Raw genomic sequence first — 23,770 nt, 5'->3', positions numbered from 1 at the left:
ATGTTGTCCCCATCTTCAAAAAGCGAGAAAAAGAGGACCCAGACAACTTCCGCCCAGTCAGCCTGACATCAATACCAGCAGATCATTAAGGAGACAGTCTGTGGGCACTTGGAAGGGAATAATGTGATTTCTGAAAATCAACATGGGTTTCTCAAAAACAAGTCATGCCAGACTAATCTATTTATTTGACAGAGTGACAGACTTGTTAGATGAAGGGAATGTTGTGGATATAGCATACCTTGCTTTTATTCAGGGCTTTGACAAGGTAGCTCATGATATTCTTGCAAGTAAGCTGGAAAGATGCGGACTGGACAAGGCAGCTGTTAGATGGATTTGTAATTGGTTGACTGGCTGAACACAAAGAGGGCTCATTGATGGCTCAATTCATCCTGGAGAGAAGTGACTAGTGGGGTGCCACAGGGTTCTGTCCTGGGCTCAGGGCTATGCAATATTTTTATCAATGGATAATGAAAAGGAGGGCAAATTAATCAAATTTTCAGATGATACCAAATTAGGAGGGCTAGCTGGAGGAAGGGACAGGATTCAAAATGATCTGGACAGATTAGAGAGCTGGGGCAAAACAAACAAAAATGAATTTCAACAGAGATAAATGCAGAAAAAGATGAAATGCACAGATATAGGATGGGTGACACCTGGCTTGACAACAGCACATGCGAAATGGATCTGGGCATCTTAGTGGACCACAAACTGAACATGAGTCAGCCGTGTGATATTGCAGCCAAGAAAGCCAATCCAATTCTGAGATGCATCAATAAGAGTATAGTGCCGTGGTGGTGAACCTTTGGCACTCCAGATGTTATGGACTACAATTCCCATCAGCCCCTGCCAGCATAGTCAATTGGCCATGCCGGCAGGGGCTGATGGGAATTGTAGTCCATGAACATCTGGAGTGCCAAAGGTTCGCCACCACTGGTATAGTGTCTAGATTGAGGGAGGTAATTGTACCACTCTACTCTGCATTGGTCAGACCTCACCTAGACTACTGTGTTCAGTTCTGGGCACTGCAATTTAAGAAGGATATTGACAAGTTGGAACGGGTCCAGAAAAGGGCAGCCAAAATGGTAAAAGGGCTGGAATTCATGTCTTTGAAGAGAGACTGAGGGAGCTGGGAATGTTTAGTCTGGAGAAGCAAAGGTTAAGGGGGGACATGGTAGCTATGTTTAAATATTTGAAGGGATGCCATGTCAAAGAGGGAGCAAGCTTGTTTTCTGCTGCCTCAGAGACTAGGACATCAAGTAATGGATTCAAGGTGCAAGAAAAGAGATTCCACCTAAACATTAGGAAGAATTTCCTGACTGTCAGGGCTGTTTGACAGTGGAATTCATAAGAACATAAGAACATAAGAACAAGCCAGCTGGATCAGACCAAAGTCCATCTAGTCCAGCTCTCTGCTACTCGCAGTGGCCCACCAGGTGCCTTTGGGAGCTCACATGTAGGATGTGAACGCAATGGCCTCTCAAAGTGACTGTTGCTCCTGCATCACCTGGTCTGTTAAGGCATTTGCAATCTCAGATCAAAGAGGATCAAGATTGGTAGCCAGAGATCGACTTCTCCTCCATAAATCTGTCCAAGCCCCTTTTCAAGCTATCCAGGTGAGTGGCCATCACCACCTCCTGTGGCAGCATATTCCAAACACCAATCACACGTTGCGTGAAGAAGCGTTTCCTTTTATTAGTCCTAATTCTTCCCCCCAGCATTTTCAATGAATGCCCCCTGGTTCTAGTATTGTGAGAAAGAGAGAAAGAATTTCTCTCTGTCAACATTTTCTACCCCATGCATAATTTTGTAGACTTCCCAATCATTATCCCCCCTCAGCCAGCCTCCTCTCCAAACTAAAGAAGTCCCAACGCATGCAGCCTCTCCTCATATAGGGAGCAGGTGCTCCAGTCCCTCAATCAATCCCTTTAAGGTTGCCCTTCTCTGCAACTTTTTTCTATCCTCCCTCAATATCCTTTTTGAGATGTAAGTGACCAGAACTTTGGGACACAGTACTCCAAGTATGCTTGGTTGCAACCCACTGTTTTATATAAAAGGGCATTGATGACAATCTTGTGCAGTTTTATTATCAATTCCTTTCCTCAATTATCCCCAGCATAGAGTTTGCCTGGTATTCTTTCACAGCTGCCATGCATTGAGTTGGATATCTTCCATGGAACTATCAAACTTCAAGACGCCTAAATCCCTTTCCTGGTCTGATGACTGATAGCACTGACCCCTGTAGCATGTGTAATGTGAAGTTTGGATTTTTTTTGCCCCTATGTGCACTTTCACTTTACATTTTGCTACATTGAACTGTGCATTTGTATCAGCTTACTCTGAGCCCACTCACCCCTAATTTATCAGAAGGTCCGCTTGGAGCTCTTCGCAATCCCTTTCTGTGGTTCTCACCACCCTACATAATTTGGTATCATCTTAAAAACTCTGGCCTACCACGCCTACTCCACCCCTACCTTCCAGGTCATTTTATGAATAGGTTAAAGAGCACTGGTCCCAAAACGGATCCTTCCTTTGGGGGGACACCCACTCCCGACATCTCTCCATTGTGAGAAGTTCCCATTTACACCCACTTCCTTTGACATTTCTGTTTCTCAACCAGTTCTTTAAATCCATAGGAGGACTTCCCCTCTTATCTCCTTCATTGCTGAGTTTTCTCAACAGTCTCTGGTGAGGGAACTTTATCAAAAGCCTTTTGGAAATCCAAGTAGACAATGTCCACCGGGTTCACCCTCGTCCACATGCCTGTTTACACCCTCAAAGAACTCTAGTAAGTTTGTAAGACAGGATTTGCCTCTGCAAAAGCCATGCTGACTCTTTCTCAGCAGGTCTTGCTTTTCTACATGTTTTATAATTTTATCTTTAATGATAGATTCTACTATTTTACTCAGGGAACAGATGTCAAACTGACTGGTCTAGAATTTCCTGGTCCCCCCTAGATCTTTTCTTAAAGATTGGTGTGACATTGGCCATCTTCCATAGTCTCTCAGGGATGGAGCCTGGATTTCAGTGGGATAAGTTGCATATTAAAGTAGAGAAGATCAGCAATTCTACCATGTGTTTGAGCCCTCTTTAAAGCCAAACCTCTTTAAGGTGAATGCAATCTGGGCCAGGGGATTTGGGGTAACATTTAGTTTATCAATGGCTGCCAGAACTTCTTCCTTGTGTACCACTATCTTTGCTAGTTCCTCGGATTCGCCTCCTAAGAAGCTTGGTTCAGGTGCAGGAATGTTCCTCACCTCCTCTTGGGTGAAGACAGATGCAAAGAATTCATTCAGCTTCTCTGCAATCTCCCTGCCATCTTTTAGCACACCTTTTGTTCCTTTGTCATCTAACGGGCCTACCGCTTCCCTTGCTGGCTTCCTGCTTTTGATGTACTTGAAGAACTGTTTGTTGCTGGTCTTGATGTTCACTCCCTCGGAGAAGAAGAAGAGTTTGGATTTATATCCACCCTTTCTCTCCTGCAGGAGACTCAAAGGGGCTGACAATCTCCTTGCCCTTCCCCCCTCACAACAAACACCCTGTGAGATGGGTGGGGCTGAGAGAGCCCCGAAAAGCTGTGACTAGCCCAAGGTCACCCAGCTGGCATGTGTGGGAGTGTACAGGCTAATCCGAATTCCCCAGATAAGCCTCCACAGCTCAGTGGGGAATCAAACCTGGTTCCTCCAGATTAGAATGCACCTGCTCTTAACCACTGCTGGTGGAGTCTCTTTTTTTGGAGGTTTTTAAACAGAGGCTGGATGAATGAATGTTGGGAGTGCCTTGATTGTATGTTCCTGCATGGCAGGGCATTGGACTTGATGGCCCTTGGGGTCTCTTCCAACTCTATGAGTCTGTGAATGATAGCCTTGCCTGTTAGCCAAGCTCCTGCTCACTATGCTCCAGGGTCTGAGACCTAGTAGCTGAAGCCTCTGCTCCCAATCACATCGCCAATTCACCTTCTACTCTCACCTGAATTCTTGGTTATGATTGATTTAAGGACAACCCCCTCCCCCAAAAAACAGAGCTTACTTTTTGCTCTCTGTTCTGCTCCCTTCTGCTGCCTCTCAGAGATTGCCCAAAAGAGTTGGATGGCAGTTAAGATAGAACTAGTGACTCACCAGAAGCTTTGCCTTTCAGAAGCCTGAAGCAAGTACACGGACAAAAGCAAGTAAATCCCCCACACAAAGCAAAAGCTCTCAAACACTCTCTCAGGCACACAAACCCTCAAAAAACACAGCCACAAGCCCTCAAACTCTCTCTCTCTCTCTCTCTCTCTCTCTCTCTCTCTCTCTCTCTCTCTCTCTCTTAAAGACTTATGTTTAAAGATTTCAGGACAATCCCCCCCCCCCAAAAGGAGAGCTCACCTTTCGCTCTCTGTTGTACTCCCTTCTGCTGCCTCTCAGAGATTGCTCAGAGATTAATGTAAGCCTGGCCTCTTTAGCCAGTCCCCTGTTCAGTGAGCTCCAGGGACTCAGACCTAGCGTCTGAAGCCTCTGCCCCAATCAAGTTTTCACGTTACCTTCTACTCCAGTTCTTTCTGATAAAACTGCGCCTGCCACTAGGCATCCGCTGCTGCCTCTCAGAGACTGCTCAAAATAGCTGAATAGCAGTTACGTAGAGCTGGTGACTCAGCAGAAGCCCCACCTCTCAGACGCCTGAGGCAAGCAAGTCCGTGGCCAAAAACAAAGAAGGCCCTCCCAACCCCTCAAAACACACACAGTTAAAGATACGATTTTAGGACTAACCCCTCCCCTGAAACAGAGCTCCTTCACTTTTTGCCTCTCGGTTCAGAGTTGCCCTTCTGCTCCCTTTCTCTACTGTACACTTGGCTAGTTATTATGAGAACTCCCGAAGCTGTAAACACAGGAGTGGAAGCAGCGTGATGTGTCAGAGGGAGAGCCAGGAAGAGGACCTCCCCCGCCTCCAGGGCAAGATCATGGGCAGCAGACTGAAGGATCTGGGTGCAGGAAACCAGTGGTGGAGCACCCAGGGTGTGTGTGTGGTGGGGGCGTTCCAGGGCGTGGCAGGGGTGCTGGGCACATGCTTGGCCCGGGCGCAGTTTTCCCTCACTCTGGCCCCACAGGAAACCCAAGCTGAACCGTGGCTGAGGCACGAGCCGTGGTCTGGGGGTGCAGAGGAATGCTCTCTGCCTCTGGATTGGACTGCTCTGAGTGTGGCATGTGTGCAAAGTTGCCTCTGTGGCCGCGGTGCAGCCAGAAGGGCAGCTCTGTAGGAGCTCTGTGAATGACCCAAATCCCTGCCAGTGTTTGTCCGGCAGGAGACAGGCCGAGCAGAGCAGCAGTGGCGTAGGAGGTTAAGAGCTCGTGTATCTAATCTGGAGGAACCGGGTTTGATTCCCCGCTCTGCCGCCTGAGTTGTGGAGGCTTATCTGGGGAATTCAGATTAGCCTGTGCACTCCCACACACGCCAGCTGGGTGTGACTCTTGGGCTAAGTACCACAGCTTTGGAGCTTTTCCTCTCAGCTCCCCCACCTGCACCTCACAGGAGTGTTTGTTTGTTGAGGGAAAGGGCAAGGAGATTGTCAGCCCCTTTGAGTCTCCTGCAGGAGAGAAAGGGGGGGATATAAATCCAAACTCTTCTTCTTCTCCAAGGCCGTGAATTCCACTGTCAAACAGCCCTGGCAGTCAGGAAGTTGTTGTTGTTGTCCTCCTCCTCCTCCTCCTCCTCCTCCTCCTCCTCCTCCTCCTCCTTCTTCTTCTTCTTCTTGTGGTATCCAGGGCCCTGGAAGGCTCTGGCCCCAGTGTGCTGGGAGTGCACTAAAGAGGGCTGACGGAAGCAGCTCTGCTGGGGCCTGGATTTCCTCACACAAGAAGCTGGGGAGGAGCCGGGTCTTGCCCGAGGACAGGGTGGCGGGTGGGCAGTCTGCAGATGCTCCACCACCGTCTTGGTGTTCGGGAGGATGGACCCCATACTGAAGTTGTCACCAAGCTGAGTGGCGGGTGGCTGGGTTAGAGCTGGTGTTGTGTAGCATGTGGTGTGGGCTGGGCCCCTCCTGGAGAGGCTGGCTGGCTGGCTGGCTGGGACTCTGAGCGAGAGCCGCGGCTGGGGGGAAGGCGTCGTGCTTCATCCAGGTCTTGCATTGCTACTCTATCTTTCTGGAGCCCTTGTGCAAAACCGCAGGCATTGACTTCCGCTGCAGTGTGTGTGTGACAAAGTGTGGTTTGTGGTGAGCCCCCCCAGGCCCCGCTGTCTTGGGGTGCTGCTGTCATATGCCAGCAGAAGGTGAGAGCGTCAGCTGGGCAGGGGGAGCTGAGGACACAGGTAGGCCTTTGGTGGGACAAAAGTGCGTGGGGATTTCCTTTGTTGGGAAAGGAGGGGCATTTCCAGTCTGACTGCATTTGATTTGATTTGTCAGGCAGGGGCCGGAGGTTTGAGTCGAGGAGGGGGGGGGGCATTAGCTCCTGGGCACTTGGGCGGTCTTCATCTCCCTTGCTTGGGAAGCAGAGTCATAAGAACATAAGAACTAGCCTGCTGGATCAGACCAGAGTCCATCTAGTCCAGCACTCTGCTACTCGCAGTGGCCCACCAGGTGCCTTTGGGAGCTCACCTGCAGGAGGTGAACGCAAGGGCCTTCTGCTGCTGCTGCTCTGCTGGAGAGACATGCAGAGTGGTTGCATCCCGGGAGACAGCCTTCCCAGGATCCGGGCGGAGGGTTGTGTCTCCTCCCCAACGAGGTAAATAGAAGCATAAACTGCATCTAACAAGACAAATATAATGAGGGCCTCGTAAAAAGTGGCAGCGCTGGTATAAATTCTGGCTGCCGAAGCCGCCGCCGCCGCCTGCGTCTGGAGGTGGGCTACGGAACTGCAGTTTGGAAGATTGAGTGGCCCATAAACATTTTCATATTTCATTAGCCGATTAATGGACGGCTCCCTTTTTGGCAACTTTGCTGATTCTCAGCAAAAATTGCGGGGAGTAAATGAAGGCATCTGACGGAGCCTTTCCGGGGGCCCGTCCCATTATGGATCGTCCCAATTAATGCCTGCGCCACTCGCCATGGCCCGCTGTTCTGCCAGTCCAGTTACTGTTAATAGATTTCTCATAAGTGGCTGGATTGTAAAACCCTCATAACTCAGTTTAATGCCACCAATAAAATTATCTCAGGACATCTGGCCCAGATTCCAGGCACTCTGGGGCCGAAGGGAGCTGCCATTGACCCTTTCGCTCCCTGGTCGGAGAGTGGACACGGTGAGCCGGGAGCCGGGTCCTGGATTGCTTTCGGCAGCACTCTGGTCCTCTCCCCGAGGCTGGCCAGGAAAGGGGTCGGTTTTTCCACAACATGGGGGCAGAATCTGGGGCTTGTATTCAAGTGCAAATGGTGTGACCCCCACCTATTGGAGGGCCAGAAACCCCGAGAAGCTCTGGGTCTGAGCAGAGCCCACGGGGAGAGGCTCAGCACCCAGAGTAAATCCCCTCCACACTTACCTGATGCCACGTTTGAAACTGCTTTCCCCCACAGAATGCTTCACAAATTGTGAAACGTTTAATATAGTTGATAATACAATTACACCACAATTAATTTTTTAAAAACCAGCTCTCTTTCTAACAATGCAGATAGTGCAACAGCGTTTTGTGTGGGTGTGGGTGTGGGTGTGGGTGTGGGTGTGTGTTTTGCTGCCTGGAGGATTTGAACACAAGAACATAAGAACAAGCCAGCTGGATCAGACCAGAGTCCATCTAGTCCAGCTCTCTGCTACTCGCAGTGGCCCACCAGGTGACTTTGGGAGCTCACGTGCAGGAGGTGAAAGCAATAGCCTTCTGCAGCTGCTGCTCCCGAGCACTTGGTCTGCTCAGGCATTTGCAATCTCAGATCAAAGAGGATCAAGATTGGTAGCCATAAATCGGCTTCTCCTCCATAAATCTGTCCAAGCCCTTTTTAAAGCTAAAAGGCATTTGCTTTGGTTTCTTTCCATGGTTTTCCTTTGGCTTTTGGGGAGCATTTTTACTCCAACATTTGTTTCAGACCTATTGGAAGTCACCCTGATTCCTCGTGTGCGGAGTGCTTCCGTGGGCTTTTTTGTTCTGCCCATAGGGGCCCATCCATCGGCCCCCACCTCTCATCATTCACCCTGGCCCCCCTTCTGCCCCTCCCTCCTTTTCCTCTCTCTCCGCTCAGATTCATTTTCTTGTAAACATTTTTTCCAAAGCAGCACCCCTTACGTGACAGGAGACCAGGGCTGCTTCGTGTGGCTGGTGGGGGTCGCCACACCCGTGTCCTGCCCAAGGAGGGGGGGGCATTGTTTTAATTCATTAGGAGGTCACGGAGACACACTTGAAAGCTGAGATTAATTCTTCCTGTTTGTTTTTTAAGAAGAGAAGCATTTGGATTTATATCCCCCCTTTCTCTCCTGTAGGAGACTCAAAGGGGCTGACAATCTCCTTGCCCTTCCTCCCTGTGAGGTGGGTGGGGCTGAGAGAGCTCCGAGAAGCTGTGACTAGCCCAAGGTCACCCAGCTGGCATCTGTGGGAGTGCCCAGGCTAATCTGAATTCCCCAGATAAACCTCCACAGCTCAGGCGGCAGAGCAGAGAATCAAACCCGGTTCCTCCAGATTAGAATGTACCTGCTCTTAACCACCATGCCACGTTCAAAGTGTATGCCGATATCAGGGTGCTTATATCGATCTAAGAAAGAAGTCTTGTCCGGCAATAGAATTTTCTTCCTGAAAATAAATCAAAAGATTCTCTTTAGGGGACCCCCTTTTCGCCAGAGATGCTCTCCTGAAATTTCCTTTGTTCTTGTTATACTGCTATAAATGGATGGAACTATTTGGGGTTGTTTTTTTTGGGGGGGGGCGGTGTTGCAAGCAGCTTTTATTAACTGATATTATTTAGACTTTAGAGCTGTCTAGTAGTAATTCTCTCTGACGCACAGGCACCATGTTGTTTTTGGAAGCTTTCTTTTGCTCTCTGTTGTCCCGTGAAAGAGAAATAGAACAGTGATTCTTTCACCTGCCGCCAAGGGAAGGCATTCCACAGCATCGGGGCAGGCACTGAGAAGACTCTGTCCCTAGGGAGCTAACCAAATGATTCAGGGCAGAACAGCTGGTCAGAGGGGAGAGAGAAGGGGCCTGGGGCTCAGTGGCAGACGGGGTGCCGTCGGGCCCAAGGTCACTTCCTGGCATCTCCCCTAACATTTCATGATCAAGGCCTGCCGAGCTGTTGCCCGTCAGGGGAAGCTGTGCCGTCCGAGAGGTTGCCTGAGGTCCTCTGCCTGAGGTTTAAAACCGCCCCTCTTGCTTTACCAGCCCCCCTCCCCCCCGGGTGGCTCACAATTAGGTCATAAAGCATCAAGCATCCCAGCAAAATGATGAACCACCCCAGTTAAGAACCATCCATCGTCATTCATCAGAGATCACCGGTAAATTCTGCCGCAAAGAACAGAAGTGGTGTAATGAGGTCATTCGAGGTCAAAGCCGGCTCCATCCATTATGCTGGGCAGGTAATGCAGCTGAGGGGGTGGGGGCGGGGGGGAGAACTAGCGCTGGCCCATCCGACGGCGACGGCACGGCCACATTCGGAATGAGGTCAGATTGCCAGTGCTTCTTCCGTCCCAACAGCTTTGCATAATCTCTCCTGGGCATGGCCATGGCATAAATCAGGGGTCTTCAAACTATGGCCCCCCAGATGTTCATGAACTACAATTCCCATCAGCCCTGCCACTTGGCCATGCTGGCAGGGTCTGATGGGAATTGTAGTCCATGAACATCTGGAGGGCCATAGTTTGAAGACCCCTGGCATAAATGAGGGCCTCGGGGGCATTTCTGTCCCAACAGCAGCCTTTGCTAGGAAATGGGTGGCGCAGCAGGGCCTTGGAGATACGAGCCAGGTGGGCTCCCCTAGTCTTTGGGAGGGCTGGCTTCTGAGTGGCCAGGGAGCAGGGCAAGGCTCAGTGGCAAGAGGGGAGGGCCCTGCACCACCCAGACTGCTGCTGCCCCCCCTCAGAAGAGCCACAAGGAAGGAGCATGTACTCTTTAAAGATCCTACCTGGACATCTTGTGGGCTCCAAGACGCCACCTTCACCTGGGAAGGACCAGGAGGAGGAGCTGCCATCGCCCCCTGGCTCTCAAGCCTTGTTGGGGTGTGTGTGTTCCTGGTACTGAATCTCCCCCGCTTGGGCTTCTCAGAGCTCTCTCAGCCCCACCTACCTCACAGGGTGTTTGTTGTGAGGGGGGAAGGGCAAGGAGATTGTAAGCCCCTTTGAGTCTCCTACAGGAGAGAAAGGGGGATATAAATCCAAACTCCTCCTCCTCCTCTTCCTCCTCCTCTTCCTCCTCCTCTTCCTCCTCCTCCTCCTCCTCCTCCTCCTCTTCTTCTTCTTCTCCTTCTCCTCCTCCTCCTCCTCCTTTTCCTCCTCCTTCTCCTCCTCCTCCTCCTCCTCCTCTCCCCAGGCAGTTGGCCCCAGCAGCCCCTCCTTCAAAGATTCTGCTCAGCGGCTGGCGTTAGATGGGAAGTTTCTAGGCATTGTCAAGCCATGGAAGAACCCCCCCCCCCCCGAGTTTTAAAAATCATTGTGGGGGGGTGTTGGAATTTTTTTTGGGGGGGAGTAGCCATTTATATTCTTGACTGTTTACTATTCTTGTATCCCAGCTAAACATAAAGAATTTAAGAAATGCATTGTGTGCAACTTAATTAAGTTCATGCAATCCTGCTCTTTGGTATCTCTGTGTATTTATAAATGCTTTATTTTTATTCCAGCCATAATCACAGCTAGTCCAGGGTAAGAAAAGCAGCAGTTCCGGCCTGTTCCTTAGAAACACCTCTCAGTTTGTGCCAGTTGGAAAACTGGGGGTGGGGAGTTAAAAAAAACAGAAGCCATCAACATTGTAGTAAACAGAAGGACGACGCTTTTGTTATCTGGATGGGAAGCCGTCTCCTTTGCAGAGGCTCAGCATTTTCCAGAAACAATAGAAAACCCGGCAACAGCTGTTTTGCAGCAGCAGCCAGGACACGGCCGGCCGCCGTCTCCTCCTTTCCCGAGGCTTCTAAGGGCGCAAACATACCGTTCCGTTCCCTCACATCTTCCGTAATCGGCCCTGGGGACTTTCTATCAGACACGCCTTATGAGTTCCCTGCGAGGGAATAACTGAGGAAGGCAGTTTTGACTCCTGAAAGCGCCTATCCTGCCAATCTTGCTGGTCTCTACTGCTCTTCCACTGCAAACCAGCACATCTGCCTGGCATTTAATTTCTGGGTGCTGATCAGGGGCCCCCCAGCAAGGGGAGAGAGGGGATCTCAGCCAAACTGCAGGCAAGGTTTTTCCAACCTGAGACAGCCCCAGGGAGGCTATTTTTCCTGCAGGAAAACGTCTGCCACATGTTCAGGCCTTTATCTGTGTAATTATTCCGAAGCGCTTCAATCTGTTGCCTGCAAGGGCACTGCTCTAGGAAGGGATCCACGCAGCCAGCAGACTGAAATGCTTTCTGACAAGTCAGAGAGAGGATCTCAAACAAGGAGACAAGTTACAAGGCTGGAAGGATGCAGGGGCAGGGACGGCCAGACCATCAAACCGTCAGGCTTCAAGGCAGGGAGACAGTCCTAGCAACGGTGCCCGTGAGGGTGCCTAATTGGCAGACGGACGGGGATTCCCCGGGGGAATTAAGGGAGGAGGGAGACTCATGCGAGGCCTGTCCAGAGAGAAGGATCCAAGGTCCAGGGCAGAAGAAAGGGAGGCTGGCCTGAGAGGGGAAATACCAGAACAAAAGAACAGTGTGACGTGGCGGCCAAGAAAGCCAATGCGATTCTGGGCTGTATCAATAGGAGTCTAGCGTCTAGATCAAGGGATGTAATTGTACCTCTCTATTCTACATTGGTTAGACCTCACCTGGGATATTGTGTACACTTCTGGGCACCCCAGTTCAAGAAGGATATTGACAAGCTGGAATGGGTCCGGAGGAGGGCAACCAAAATGTCAGAACATGCTCTACGAGGAGTGACTTAGGGAGCTAGGTATGTTCAGCCTGGAGAAGAGAAGGTTCAGGGGGTGACATGATTGCCATGTTTAGATATTTGGAGGGATGTCATGCTGGTGAGGGAGCAAGCTTGCTTTCCACTGCTCCAAAAGACTAGGACCAGGAGTCATGGGTTCAAGGTGAAGGAAAAAATATTTCACCTGAACATCAGGAAAAACTTCCTAAGGGCTGTTTGACAGCAGAATGCACCACCTCGGAGTGTGGTGGAGGTTCTTAAAGAGAGGCTGGGTGGCCATCTCTCGGGAGTGCTTTGATTGTGGGTTCCTGCATGGCAGGGGGTTGGACTGGATGCCCCTTCTTGGAGTCTCTTCCAGCTGTATGATTCTATGATTCTAAGAAAAATCCAGCTCTGAAACCAGCTCTGGAGTTGGGGATTTAGGCGAAACACAAAGGCCCACGAGCACAAAGGTGGGTGTAGGTGGAAGTCTGGGCACGGGACCAGCTACAAGGTGTTGTGGGTCCAGAGAGGGAAGAAGATCTAGGAAGGGGGCAGGATCCAGTTTGAAACCAACTGCTGCACGGAAAGCCTTGAGATGCCATTTTTGTGGCTCTGGAGTGGCTCAGCTTCCATGTGGAATTCTATAACTGGCTCAGTTTTGGGCAGAATTTAGGATCCCCTGCGAGAGTGGATGCAGGGTCTGGTTTCTCATTGGTCTGTTTATATTTTGGGTCTTGAACTCAGGAGGCTGTGTGGAGGTCCAGAGATGGGCGTGACGAATGAGGCAAAAGGGGGCCACAGTCCGGCCGCCTGAGTTCAGGTTGGGGCCGGACGGCTTTCCTTGGGCTAGTGGTGGAATGGCTGGGGAAGATGCATTGTGAAGAGCGCAGAGTCTCTGCTCCAGCCACAACACAGCTGCCCCAGTTCTGGCTTAAGACCGGGGGTGTGAGGGAGCGCCGAGGCTGTTCCAGCCAGCCAGCCAGCCACCCCAGCCCAGCTCCTCCAAGGACACTCCTGCTGGCTCAGGGCCCCCTTCTGGTTGGTTTATTCAGGCCTCTGGAGGTCAAGGCCTCTTTGGGGTGGGCAGAGATGGGGTCCCTGGGTCAAGGGGGGGGCGCGCTTTTATGTGACAACAGGTAGCTGGCAGGGCGAAAACATCTCTCCTGGACCATTTCACGTTGGGAAAACGGCTTTCATTCCCTGCCCCTCATAATTCTTGGGCGTTGTAGTTCTGCCAGATCTGAATTAGAACCCTGCACTTGAGGGAATCGGGTTCCATGCAGGGAACAGACCTGTGGGCCAGGCACGTAGCTGCAATGGGGTCAACCATTGCAGTCACGTGGGGAGGTGGGGGCGGGTGTGTGTGTCAGGGGAGGGGAGGGCGCGTGCGGGCAGTTCATGCCCCGGGCACAGTTCCCCCTCCCTTCGTCACTACTGTGGACAAGATGCATACCAGGGCCCCTCCCCTCCCCTCCCACCGCAGCGTCTTCAACTGAAGATAAAGCTTGCTCCATCCCTAGGAGTCGTAGGAACACCTTCCAGAACTTCGAAACAAATTGACTGCCTCCCCCAAAAAGGGGGAGAGAAGAGCAGCAGTGGCGTAGGAGGTTAAGAGCTCGTGTATCTAATCTGGAGGAACCGGGTTTGATTCCCAGCTCTGCCGCCTGAGCTGTGGAGGCTTATCTGGGGAATTCAGATTAGCCTGTGCACTCCCACACATGCCAGCTGGGTGACCTTGGGCTAGTCACAGCTTCTCGGAGCTCTCTCTGCCCCACCTACCTCACAGGGTGTTTGTTGTGAGGGGGGAAGGGCAAGGAGATTGTCAGCCCCTTTCAGTCTCCTGCAGGAGAGAAAGGGGGGATATAAATCCAAACTCCTCCTTCCTCCTCTGATGTTTATTGTAACCAGTTCTGTTGTCGACGGGCCGAGTGGTTGTTTACGGGAGGCCTTTGCAGCCTGATGGAGCTGCCGTTGGTCTTTTGTCATCCACTTTTGGTCTCCCGTGAAGAAGGGAGGCTCTGAATGAGGCCAGTGATGGAGCTACATGCGCCCGGCTTCTCCGAGACCGGCCGGGATCTGCCTCCAGCCTGACGGATCACGGCAGTCGGGGCTGACCATAAATCCAGATACTGAATTAAGCTTTCTAATAACTCTGAACTCGTTATATAGGATGTGTCACAGTAACCAGACAGAATTAGCCTCATGACACCCGTCTCCTGACACTTACGGGGAAGGCCGTGCAGCCTTGAAAATACGGCCACCTCAGGTTCCTGCTTCTGAACAGGATCTATTCCTTAAAGATCCATCGTGTAGCTGACAAGGCTGCGATTTCACTCTTAGAACTACCTGAGGGCGGCTGGCCGTCCACCCGGGCCTTGCTGAGCCAGGTGGGCCCCGTGGACGTGGCTTCTAGGGTCCGTAGCATCCTGGCATCATCCCTGCCCACCCCCAGCCCGGCCACCTCCAGCTGGAAAGGGTCTTGGCTAGGAGGGGAGAGGAAGTTCTGTTCTCTGCCAGGAAGCGTGGAAGAGCCACTGCCAGCCAGAGGGGACCGTGCTGGACTAGAAGGGCCAGGATAAAGGATGAGGGGACTTCCTACGCTGGGCCTCTTCCCAGGTGCAGCCTGTGCCACTCACCTTACAAACCTCCCAGCTTGGATGTGCGGTGGAATGTCCTCCTCTCTCTGAGGCCCCGCTGAGCTGCTGCCAGGCGGCCAGAGCATTCAAGGGCCTGGCTGCCGAAGGAGGCTTCACCTGCCTGGCACAGGGGGCTTGGGCAAAGTGGGCAGGAAGTAGAAGAAGAAGAAGAAGAAGAAGAAGAAGAAGAAGAGTTTGGATTTATATCCCCCTTTCTCTCCTGCAAGAGACTCAAAGGGGCTTACAATCTCCTTGCCCTTCCCCCCTCACAACAAACACCCTGTGAGGTGGGTGGGGCCGAGAGAGCTCCGAGAAGCTGTGACTAGCCCAAGGTCACCCAGCTGGCGTGTGTGGGAGTGCACAGGCTAATCTGAACTCCCCAGATAAGCCTCCACAGCTCAGGCGGCAGAGCGGGGAATCGAACCCGGTTCCTCCAGATTAGATACACGAGCTCTTAACCTCCTACACCACTGCTGAACAAGGACTAGCCAGGTGGGCCCCACACTCTTTTCAAGCCTCTGTGTGTGGAGGGAGGGACACAAGTCCTTTATTGTGAAGAAGTGCCTCGGGGGTTGCTAGTTTTGTCCCCTTGAGTGAGGATAAAAACCTCTCGCCCTGGCCCCTCCCTCCCAGGAGTACCTGGCCTGCATTTGCCCTTGTCTGAAGGATAGCCCCCCCTCCCCCAAAGAGGCAAACACACACACACACACACTAGCGGCAGATTGGGGGATCCTCTGGCGAAGAGACACATGTAGCAGAAGTTTGGAAAAAGAGCTGAGCTGTGAAGGGGACAGAATCCAATCCAGCTTTATGGGAAGGAATAATTAACACACTCTGGCAGCCACGATGCTCTCCGGCACGCAGCAAGAGTACCAAGTGCATTTAGGCGCAGACATTCTGAAGAGACACCCGGGTCTCTTTGAAGAAGAGGGGCCGAGCCTTGGAGATACCTATCTGCACAGGCTCCAGGTAGCACACAAGGAGGACCACGCTGGATCAGAACAGAGGTCCATTTCAGAGAGTGGTCGGCCAGTCACCGCAGAGGGCAAACCATAAGAACATAAGAACATAAGAACTAGCCTGCTGGATCAGACCAGAGTCCATCTAGTCCAGCATTCTGCTACTCGCAGTGGCCCACCAGGTGCCTTTTGGAGCTCACATGCAGGATGTGAAAGCAAGGGCCTTCTGCGGCTGCTGCTCCTGAGCACCTGGTCTGCTAAGGCCTTTGCAATCTGAGATCAAGGAGGATCAAGATTGGTAGCCATAGATTGACTTCTCCTCCATAAATCTGTCCAAGCCCTTTTTAAAGCTATCCAGGTGAGTGGCCATCACCACCTCCTGTGGCAGCATATTCCAAACACCAATCACACGTTGCGTGAAGAAGTGTTTCCTTTTATTAGTCCTAATTCTTTCCCCCAGCATTTTCAATGGATGCCCCCTGGTTCTAGTATTGTGAGAAAGAGAGAAAAATGTCTCTCTGTCAACATTTTCTACCCCATGCATAATTTTATAGACTTCAATCCTATCCCCCCTCAGACGTCTCCTCTCCAAACTAAAGAGTCCCAAACGCTGCAGCCTCTCCTCATAGGGAAGGTGCTCCAGTCCCTCAATCATCCTTGTTGCCCTTCTCTGCACTTTTTCTATCTCCTCAATATCCTTTTTGAGATGCGGTGACCAGAACTGGACACAGGACTCCAAGTGCGGTTGCACCACTGCTTTATATAAGGGCATGACAATCTTTGCAGTTTTATTATCAATTCCTTTCCTAATGATCCCCAGCCTAGAGTTTGCCTTTTTCACAGCTGCCCCGCATTGAGTTGACATTCCCATGGAACTATCCACTAAGACGGGGCACTGATGTTGCTTCCTGGCGCTGGGATTCAGAGGCTGGCGGCGTCTGACCTGGGAGGCTCCCTGAAGTCGCAGTGACTGGGAGCCGCTGCTGGGCCTCATCTCCATGGTTCTGTCTAGCCCCGCTTGAAACCCCTCCGCAGGCAGGGAACGCCACAACTCAATTATGCATCCGGTCAAGAGGTGTTTCTTTTGTTTGCCCAACAACTTGACCCGAAGCCCTTGAGCTCTGATTTGGGAGAGGGAGAAAAAGCACTCTCTGTTAACTCTCACCACCCCCTGCATGATTTTGGAATCAAAGGATAGAATCATAGACTTGGAAGAGACCCTAAGAGCCATCAAGTCCAACCTCCTGCAACGCACGAACACACAATCAAAGCACTCCTGGCAGATGGCCGTCCAGCCTCTCTTTAAAAACCTCCACACTCCGAGGTAGTGCACTCCACTGTCGAACAGCCCTGACTCTCAGGAAGTTTTTCCTGATGTTTAGGTGAAATCTCTTTTCCTTCACCTTGAACCTGTTACTCCTGGTCTCAGTTTCTGGAGCCACAGAAAACAAGCTCACTCCCTCACCAACATGACATCCCTTCAAATAGCTAAACATGGCGACCATGTCACCTCCTAACTTTCTGGTTGTTGTGGGTTTTCCGGGCTGTGTGGCTGTGGTCTGGTAGATCTTGTTCCTAGTGTTGGAAGAGAAGGACTTTACGCTGTTTTCCTGGCTCAACCTGCAGAGGGGTTTTTACTAGATAGCCAGTGGCTAGATATTCCAACACCTAGGAACAAGATCGACCAGACCACGGCCACACAGCCCACAAAACCCACAACAACCAGTTGAATCCGGCCATGAAAGCCTTCGACAATACATCTTGACTTTCTCTTCACCAAACTAAACTTACCCAGCTCCCTAAATCCCTCCTCTTGGGCATGGACTCCAGACCTTTCGCCATTTTGGTTGCCCTTCCTGGAACCATTCCAGCTTGTCAATATCCTTCTTGAATTGCCCAGAACTGCACACAATATTCCAGGTGAGGTCTGACCAATGCAGAATAGAGAGGTACAATCACATCCCTCGATCTTGACACTAGACTCCTATTGATTCAGCCCAGAATCGTATTAGCTTTCTTGCAAGTTTCTACCTTGTCCTTGGCTTCTCTCCCCCTCCCCCCCCCGCCCATAAAAGGTCTAGGACAGTGTTGGTGAACCTATGGACTCCAGATGTTCATGGACTACAACTCCCAATTGGCCATGCTGGCAGGGGCTGATGGGAGTTGTAGTCCATGAACATCTGGAGTGCCATAGGTTCGCCACCACTGGTCTAGGACTTTCTCCTCTTCTCACACAGGAAATGGACACTCCAGTACGATTGACCACAGGGGCTGGGCTGGACAGTGTGCCATTTCTTGAACTTAGGGAAGGATTCTGGTAGCCCAAGATACCTTCGAAATCTGAGAGGAGAACCAAATCTCTGAGACCATTTTTGTTTAACTAAACAAGAGCTTCTGATTAGATGGTTTGAAAGAGAATGTTTGGACACCAAAATCCAATGGCTGAATTAGCTTTTTTTAAAAGCTCCATGATAAATAGACAGGCCTGTAAAATTTACTACATGAGGCTAAAGGTCATCTCAATATAACAAAAACAATCGTCCAGGCAGTAATAAATACAACAATCAAAGGAAACCCAGCAGAATTAAAAACCGTTTTAGAATTATTGTGGAACCGGGACGTAGCATCGCCTGCCCCTGGCTGAGCACCGGGAGGAGCGCTCAGCACGAACCTTCTTGGCTGCCAAAGCACAGGGTGACATCATAGAGCTGACACAGTGATCCTCATCAGATAAAAGATAAATCATTTTGCCAGCCTCCGCATGCTGGGCCGGCCTGGACAGGACGGAGGCAAGAAACGGGGCCCTGGGAGTCAAGTTAAGGTCACAGGACGTACTGGGGAAGGTTCTCCCGTTCCAGGGCTGAACATAACCGCACTCCACGAGCCACTGATGTATGCTGAGAAAGGCTCGCTAGACTGGCGGCTGTCAGTTGTTTGAAACCTGTGGGCTGTAAAGGCTCCTCTAAGTTTGTGGAAGGTGATGCTGGACAAATAAGAAGCTATTTCAATCATGGGAACAACCTGGAGCCGATACTGGTATATAGCTGATGGTGAGTTTTAAGCCCATCCAGAAATCATCAACAAGTGCTGGATAATAGCAGGAGAGCATAAGAACATAAGAACAAGCCAGCTGGATCAGACCAGAGTCCATCTAGTCCAGCTCTCTGCTACTCGCAGTGGCCCACCAGGTGCCTTTGGGAGCTCACAGGCAGGAGGTGAAAGCAAGGGCCTTCTGCGGCTGCTGCTCCCGAGCACCTGGACTGTTAAGGCATTTGCAATCTGAGATCAAGGAGGATCAAGACTGGTAGCCATAAATCGACTTCTCCTCCATAAATCTGTCCAAGCCCCTTTTAAAGCTATCCAGGTTAGTGGCCATCACCGCCTCCTGTGGCAGCAGATTCCAAACACCCATCACACGTTGCGTGAGCCTGTCAGAACTGGCACCCAAAAGGTGTATTTCTGCAGCTGGATAAAGCACTACCTGGAAAGATGACTAGGAACTCCCCCCTTTTTTGCTCTATGGACTTGATATTGGAAGAGCTGCCCGCTCCCCCCTCCCCCCAGTCACTAGGCAGGGAGGCTCCTTGTGTCTCTGGAGGAAACACGCAGGCAGGACAGGTGCACGTGTGAAGGTGAACGAAGAAGGGGTGCAGAGAAAGGGTCTGGCAAGAGCCCAGGCTGGCCCACACGACCCCCCCCCCCGCCGTCCTCCCCAGCCAGCTCACCTGGCCGCTGGGTCTCCACTGCTTGTAGTTGGGCATGCAGGTGCTGGTTGGCTCCTTGACCGGAAAGGAGGGCGGGGTAATAAACATCAATGGTTCCGTTAAGGGAAAAAGACGTTCTCAACAAAAATGTAGTAAGAACTACCAGTCGCTTCAACTTCATCACAGGAGGATGTAGCAAAGTCTCAGCATCTGGTTGCCTGAGAAATGTGCTCCAGCCCCCCCGCCCCCCCCAAACATCTTGGTTGTTGTCTTCTGTGCCTTTTCCATATCTGTCACGTCCTTTTTAAGACATTAGAGTCACCAGAATGTGTGCATGAGTTGAAGTGAGGCCTCACTGTGGACCTCCACAGGGGCAGTAGAATGGCAGCTGTTTAGCTTTCAGTCCCATTCCTAGTAACCTCTAGCCCAGAGCTCGCCTTTTTCACCACTCCCCCACCCTGGGTGAGCATTTTCACCGAGCTGCACCCCCCCGGGGTCTCTTTTTCTCTCGGCCTGATCTGGCCCCATCAGCATGCACCTGTGTGGGGGACTTTTCTTTTCCTTCTGCAGTGTGTGTTGCCTGACACTTATCGGCACAGAGCTACGTTGGCCACCTGCCTGCCCACTTAGAGAGATCCTCCCAAAACCCTTCTCAACACACCTTGGTTTTTGCCACCCTGAATAATTTTTGTGCCACCTGAAAAGTGGATGGCAGCCAGCTGTTTATGGGGGTGCATTCCTATCTAGGCCATCATGGAAAGAGGCGTCCCCAAGAGAGAGCCCTGAGGCCCGCTCAACCTGGAAGAGGAATCCGAGGCGGGGCCCCCTCAGCTGCTGCTCCTCCCCAGCCCCCGGTTCCCCAGTTTTTGTGAAGTGTTGCTGGGGAAATGGAGCCCCAGCCGTGGCTGGAGCGTGGCTGTCACTGCATCGAGCAATTTGCTGACACGAGCGGCGTTTTCCACCTCCTTTCCCATCCCTGGAAGCCCATTAGCAGCCTCGGTCACGCCAGCGAAGACCAGGAAGCTCAGCTCTGCTCAGGCAGCAGCTCTGCAGGCTGCGCATTTGGGGGAAGAAGGGCTGCACGTCCACCCTTGTGCAAGGAAGGCGGCTGCTGGCTGGCACACCCCCACCAGCCCTGCAGACTGCCCCCCGCCCCCAGGCAAGGCCACGAGGGAGGGGTGGCCTTGCCCGGCTTTGCCAGGACCCGTAACTGGCAGCAGACAGTGGGAAAAGTGCCTCCGTGGCGTGAGAAAGAGGGCCGTTCATCTGAGCCACGTGGCCTTTTCAAACAGGGGCTGGCGTCTTGCAGACACAAGTAAGAGCTGTGGACGGGGGGGGGGGCTCTGAAAATGCCCCCGAAATTTGCACTGGGTCACCCCCAGTGAATTCTGAGGCACGTCTGTGTTGTGTGACCTTCTGCCCTTGGGTTTGGGGAAGAGGCCCACAGAACAGCCACCCTCCAAGGACCTGTTTTTGGAGAAGAGCTAGAAGCTGGGAGTCGGGGGAGGGGTGGCTGGAGTGGCAGAAGCCACCTCTCCAAGGGCAAGGCAGGCACCCATCCTGCCCATCAGTGGACTCTGGGAATGGGGTGGGGGTGGGCTCTTCTAGGCGTGAGGGGGGCTTTTGGGCAGAGGTGCATCTTCTGCCGTGGGAGCCGAGTGTGGCCAAACCTCCCCTTCTTTGTGCTGGCGGCTAAAACGCCTCAGAGGTCTTCCAGCTCCGGAACTATATCCCTCGGCTCTTGTGTAGATTTGGTTTTGGGGAGGGGGTGAACCCATGGTGAAGCCGTTTCTACTCCATGGCCTGATGGCGGGGGCAGGGGGAGGGGCCCTTTGGTCCTTGAGCAGGTGAGTGGACTGCCTGCCAGGTGGAAGAGGAAGAGGCCCCTTGGCTTGTATGGAGGGTTTCCCTGCTCAGGGATGGGTGGGGGGGGGTGACCATTTGGGACAGCAGAGAAATCTCTGTGCTGCAGAGGAAGTCCTGAGCCCCGTGGCTGAGGCGGGCCAGTGTGGGGCTCAGATGCAGCACCTCCCCTTGGCTCATGTGGGGAGTGACGGCTTTTTCTGCCGCAGGGTCCTGGCCAGCCGTAGGCCAAAGCAGTTTCTGCGACCTCTGCTAGGAGTGCCCAGTTTGCATCCGGGCGTGCCAGAAGCCTGCAGGCAGCTTGACTCCTCGGGAAAAGGGAGCTGCGCCCAAGGGTGAGAGGTCAGGTGGACGGGATGCCTCGCCAATCCCGAGGGCTTCGGCACCCTGGCTGGAGCTGGCCGGATCCTGAGGGAAGTCCCCAGGCATCTGCTGGAATGGCAGGACCGCTGCCAGCCGGGTCTCTGGAGGAATGGCAGAGACAATTCCTCAATGCACAAAAGAGCTGCCAGCCCTCCCTCGTGCCCGCCGGCCCCGGCTGTTCCAGGGGCAGCTGCCAGACTTGGCTCTCTGTGTCCTGGGACTGGCTGGGGGGGGGGGGCTGACTTGATGGATGAAAATCTTTGCTCTCCACCTTTCCCTTGTGCATCAAAGCAGTTAAGATTCCGAAATAAATGACAACCCCATGAAATCCCCCCCCCCAGTGGTGGGGTTCAGCCAGAGGTGGGATCCAGCAGGTTCTCACAGGTTTCCGAGAGTAGGTTACTAATTCTTTGTGTGTGCCAAGAGGGGGTTACTAATTGGTGATTTTGCCACCTAATTTTTGCCTTAGTTACGCCCCTCCTCTCCGCAGTAGCAAGTATGGGGAACTGAAGCAGTCTAGCAGGGAGAGGTGCAACTGGCGTGTGTGGACACAGCTCATGCGCCTGCGCAGTGCAATTTGTTTCACAAGCAGCGATCCATGAAGCGTGAGCAGCTGCTGACCCTGCTACAGCCCCGCCCTTGGTGGAAAGCCTCATTTAGAAACGCCCCTGCTTGAAGCCCCATTGGCGCTACGCCTACAGTGCCTGTGAAACCCACCACCATGGGAACCTGTTACTAAAATTTTTGGATCCCACCACTGGATTCAGCCTGTTTGCACCAGTTCAGTAGAACCAGTCGCTAATTTTTTGTCTAGTTTGGAGAACTGGTTGTCATCCCACCATTGAGTCCTTTTGGAACCAGTTGTTAAATTATTTGAATCCCACCACTGCCCCTGCCCCAAGAAAATGTCTGCAACTCAAAACCCATAACCCCTCAACTTGCAAATTAGAGGGACTTAAGGCAGCTCCTCCGAATGGCACCCCACACCTCCTTTGCCACAAGGTAGGAATCACAAAAAGAACAGGCTGTCCAGAATGCTACGGGGGCCCTTCAGTGGAGGAACTCCCAGCAGGCTGTTGCTGGCTCTTGGGGACACAGGGGGAGAGGGGGTTCTTCGGGCACTCCTTTGCGGTCCAAGCCCACTGGAGCCCCCCCCCAGTCGGTCCCTGGCCTTGAGGCCGGTGCCTGCTGCCCCCCAACTGATCCCGCCCGGCCAACCTCTTCTGTATCTGCTGCAGATTCACTCGGACTCGGACGAAGGGGACGGCTCCATCAAGTACACCATCTCTGGGGAAGGGGCTGGCACCATTTTCCTGATTGATGAGTTGACGGGGGACATCCACGCCACGGAGCGCCTCGACCGGGAGCAGAAAACCTTCTACACGCTCCGGGCCCAGGCGCGGGACCGCCAGACCGACCAGCTGCTGGAGCCCGAGTCAGAGTTTGTCATCAAAGTCCAGGACGTCAACGACAGCGAGCCGCGCTTCCTGGGGGGGCCCTACATTGGCAGCGTGGCGGAACTCTCCCCCATCGGTGAGTCCTCGGGCCGGGCGTAGCACGACCCAGATTAATGACGTGTGCAGCGCAACATGTGCAGCGCCAGGTTATTGCTTCCCGCCCTTCCTGCCACGTGCTCAGCAGTTGTGACAGCCAGAGGTGGATGACGTCCCAGGCCTGGTTCCTGCTTGCAGGAGGTCCTTGAGCGGACCCTGCCCCCCTCCAGGCTGCAGGCGACAGGCTCTGGCTTGGCGGGAGGGGAAATTCTGCGCAAGAAGCAAATTAGTCCCTCAGGGTGAAAGGTCCTCTTTCTGCTTGCGGGGAGTGTTCTCAACTGATCTTCCACCTGCAACCGGAAGTTTTGCAGACCATCACCGCCTCTCAAGGCCAGCTGCCCTCTCTGTCCCGGGACAGTCCCCCATCCACACCTCTGCCCAAACTCAGTTGCTGCAGGTGGCGGGGGCGGCACAGGGCGTCCCGGGCTCTTGCAGCTTCTGCTTGATCCTAAGTTGGTTTCCAGGGAGGGCAGTTTCCTCCCAGCCCGCCCCCCCGCACCTGACACTTCCTGTTTGGGCCCAGGAGAGCAGATGTCTAGCATTGTCGAAGGCTTTCACGGCCGGATTCAACTGGTTCTGGTGGGTTTTCCGGGCTGTGTGGCCGTGGCCTGGTGGATCTTGTTCCTAACGTTCTGCCTGCATCTGTGGCTGGCATCTTCAGAGGTCAGTGGCGTATCTAGGAAAACTGGAGCCCTGGGCAAAACCTGGGTTTTATGCCCCCTCCCATGGGCAGCCGCCCTCCCCCACCGTGACCAAGCAATTATTT

At 52.7% G+C, this 23,770-nt stretch overlaps 1 protein-coding gene across 1 annotated transcript in view; it reads left to right on the top strand.

Annotated features, from left to right (window-relative positions):
• LOC125433459 (cadherin-22-like) overlaps positions 1-23,007 on the top strand; it is an 81,924-nt gene extending 58,917 nt beyond the window's left edge. Inside the window, exon 3 of the mRNA XM_048497967.1 lies at positions 22,690-23,007. Coding sequence (XP_048353924.1) covers positions 22,690-23,007 — 318 coding nt within the window. The remainder of the gene's footprint in view (positions 1-22,689) is intronic.
• Positions 23,008-23,770: the final 763 nt, after the last annotated feature.

Source organism: Sphaerodactylus townsendi, linkage group LG05, assembly GCF_021028975.2.
Source record: "Sphaerodactylus townsendi isolate TG3544 linkage group LG05, MPM_Stown_v2.3, whole genome shotgun sequence".
Lineage (NCBI taxonomy): Eukaryota > Metazoa > Chordata > Lepidosauria > Squamata > Sphaerodactylidae > Sphaerodactylus > Sphaerodactylus townsendi.
The sequence above is the reverse complement of the archived record's forward strand: the minus strand, read 5'-3'. Positions and strand labels throughout refer to the sequence as shown.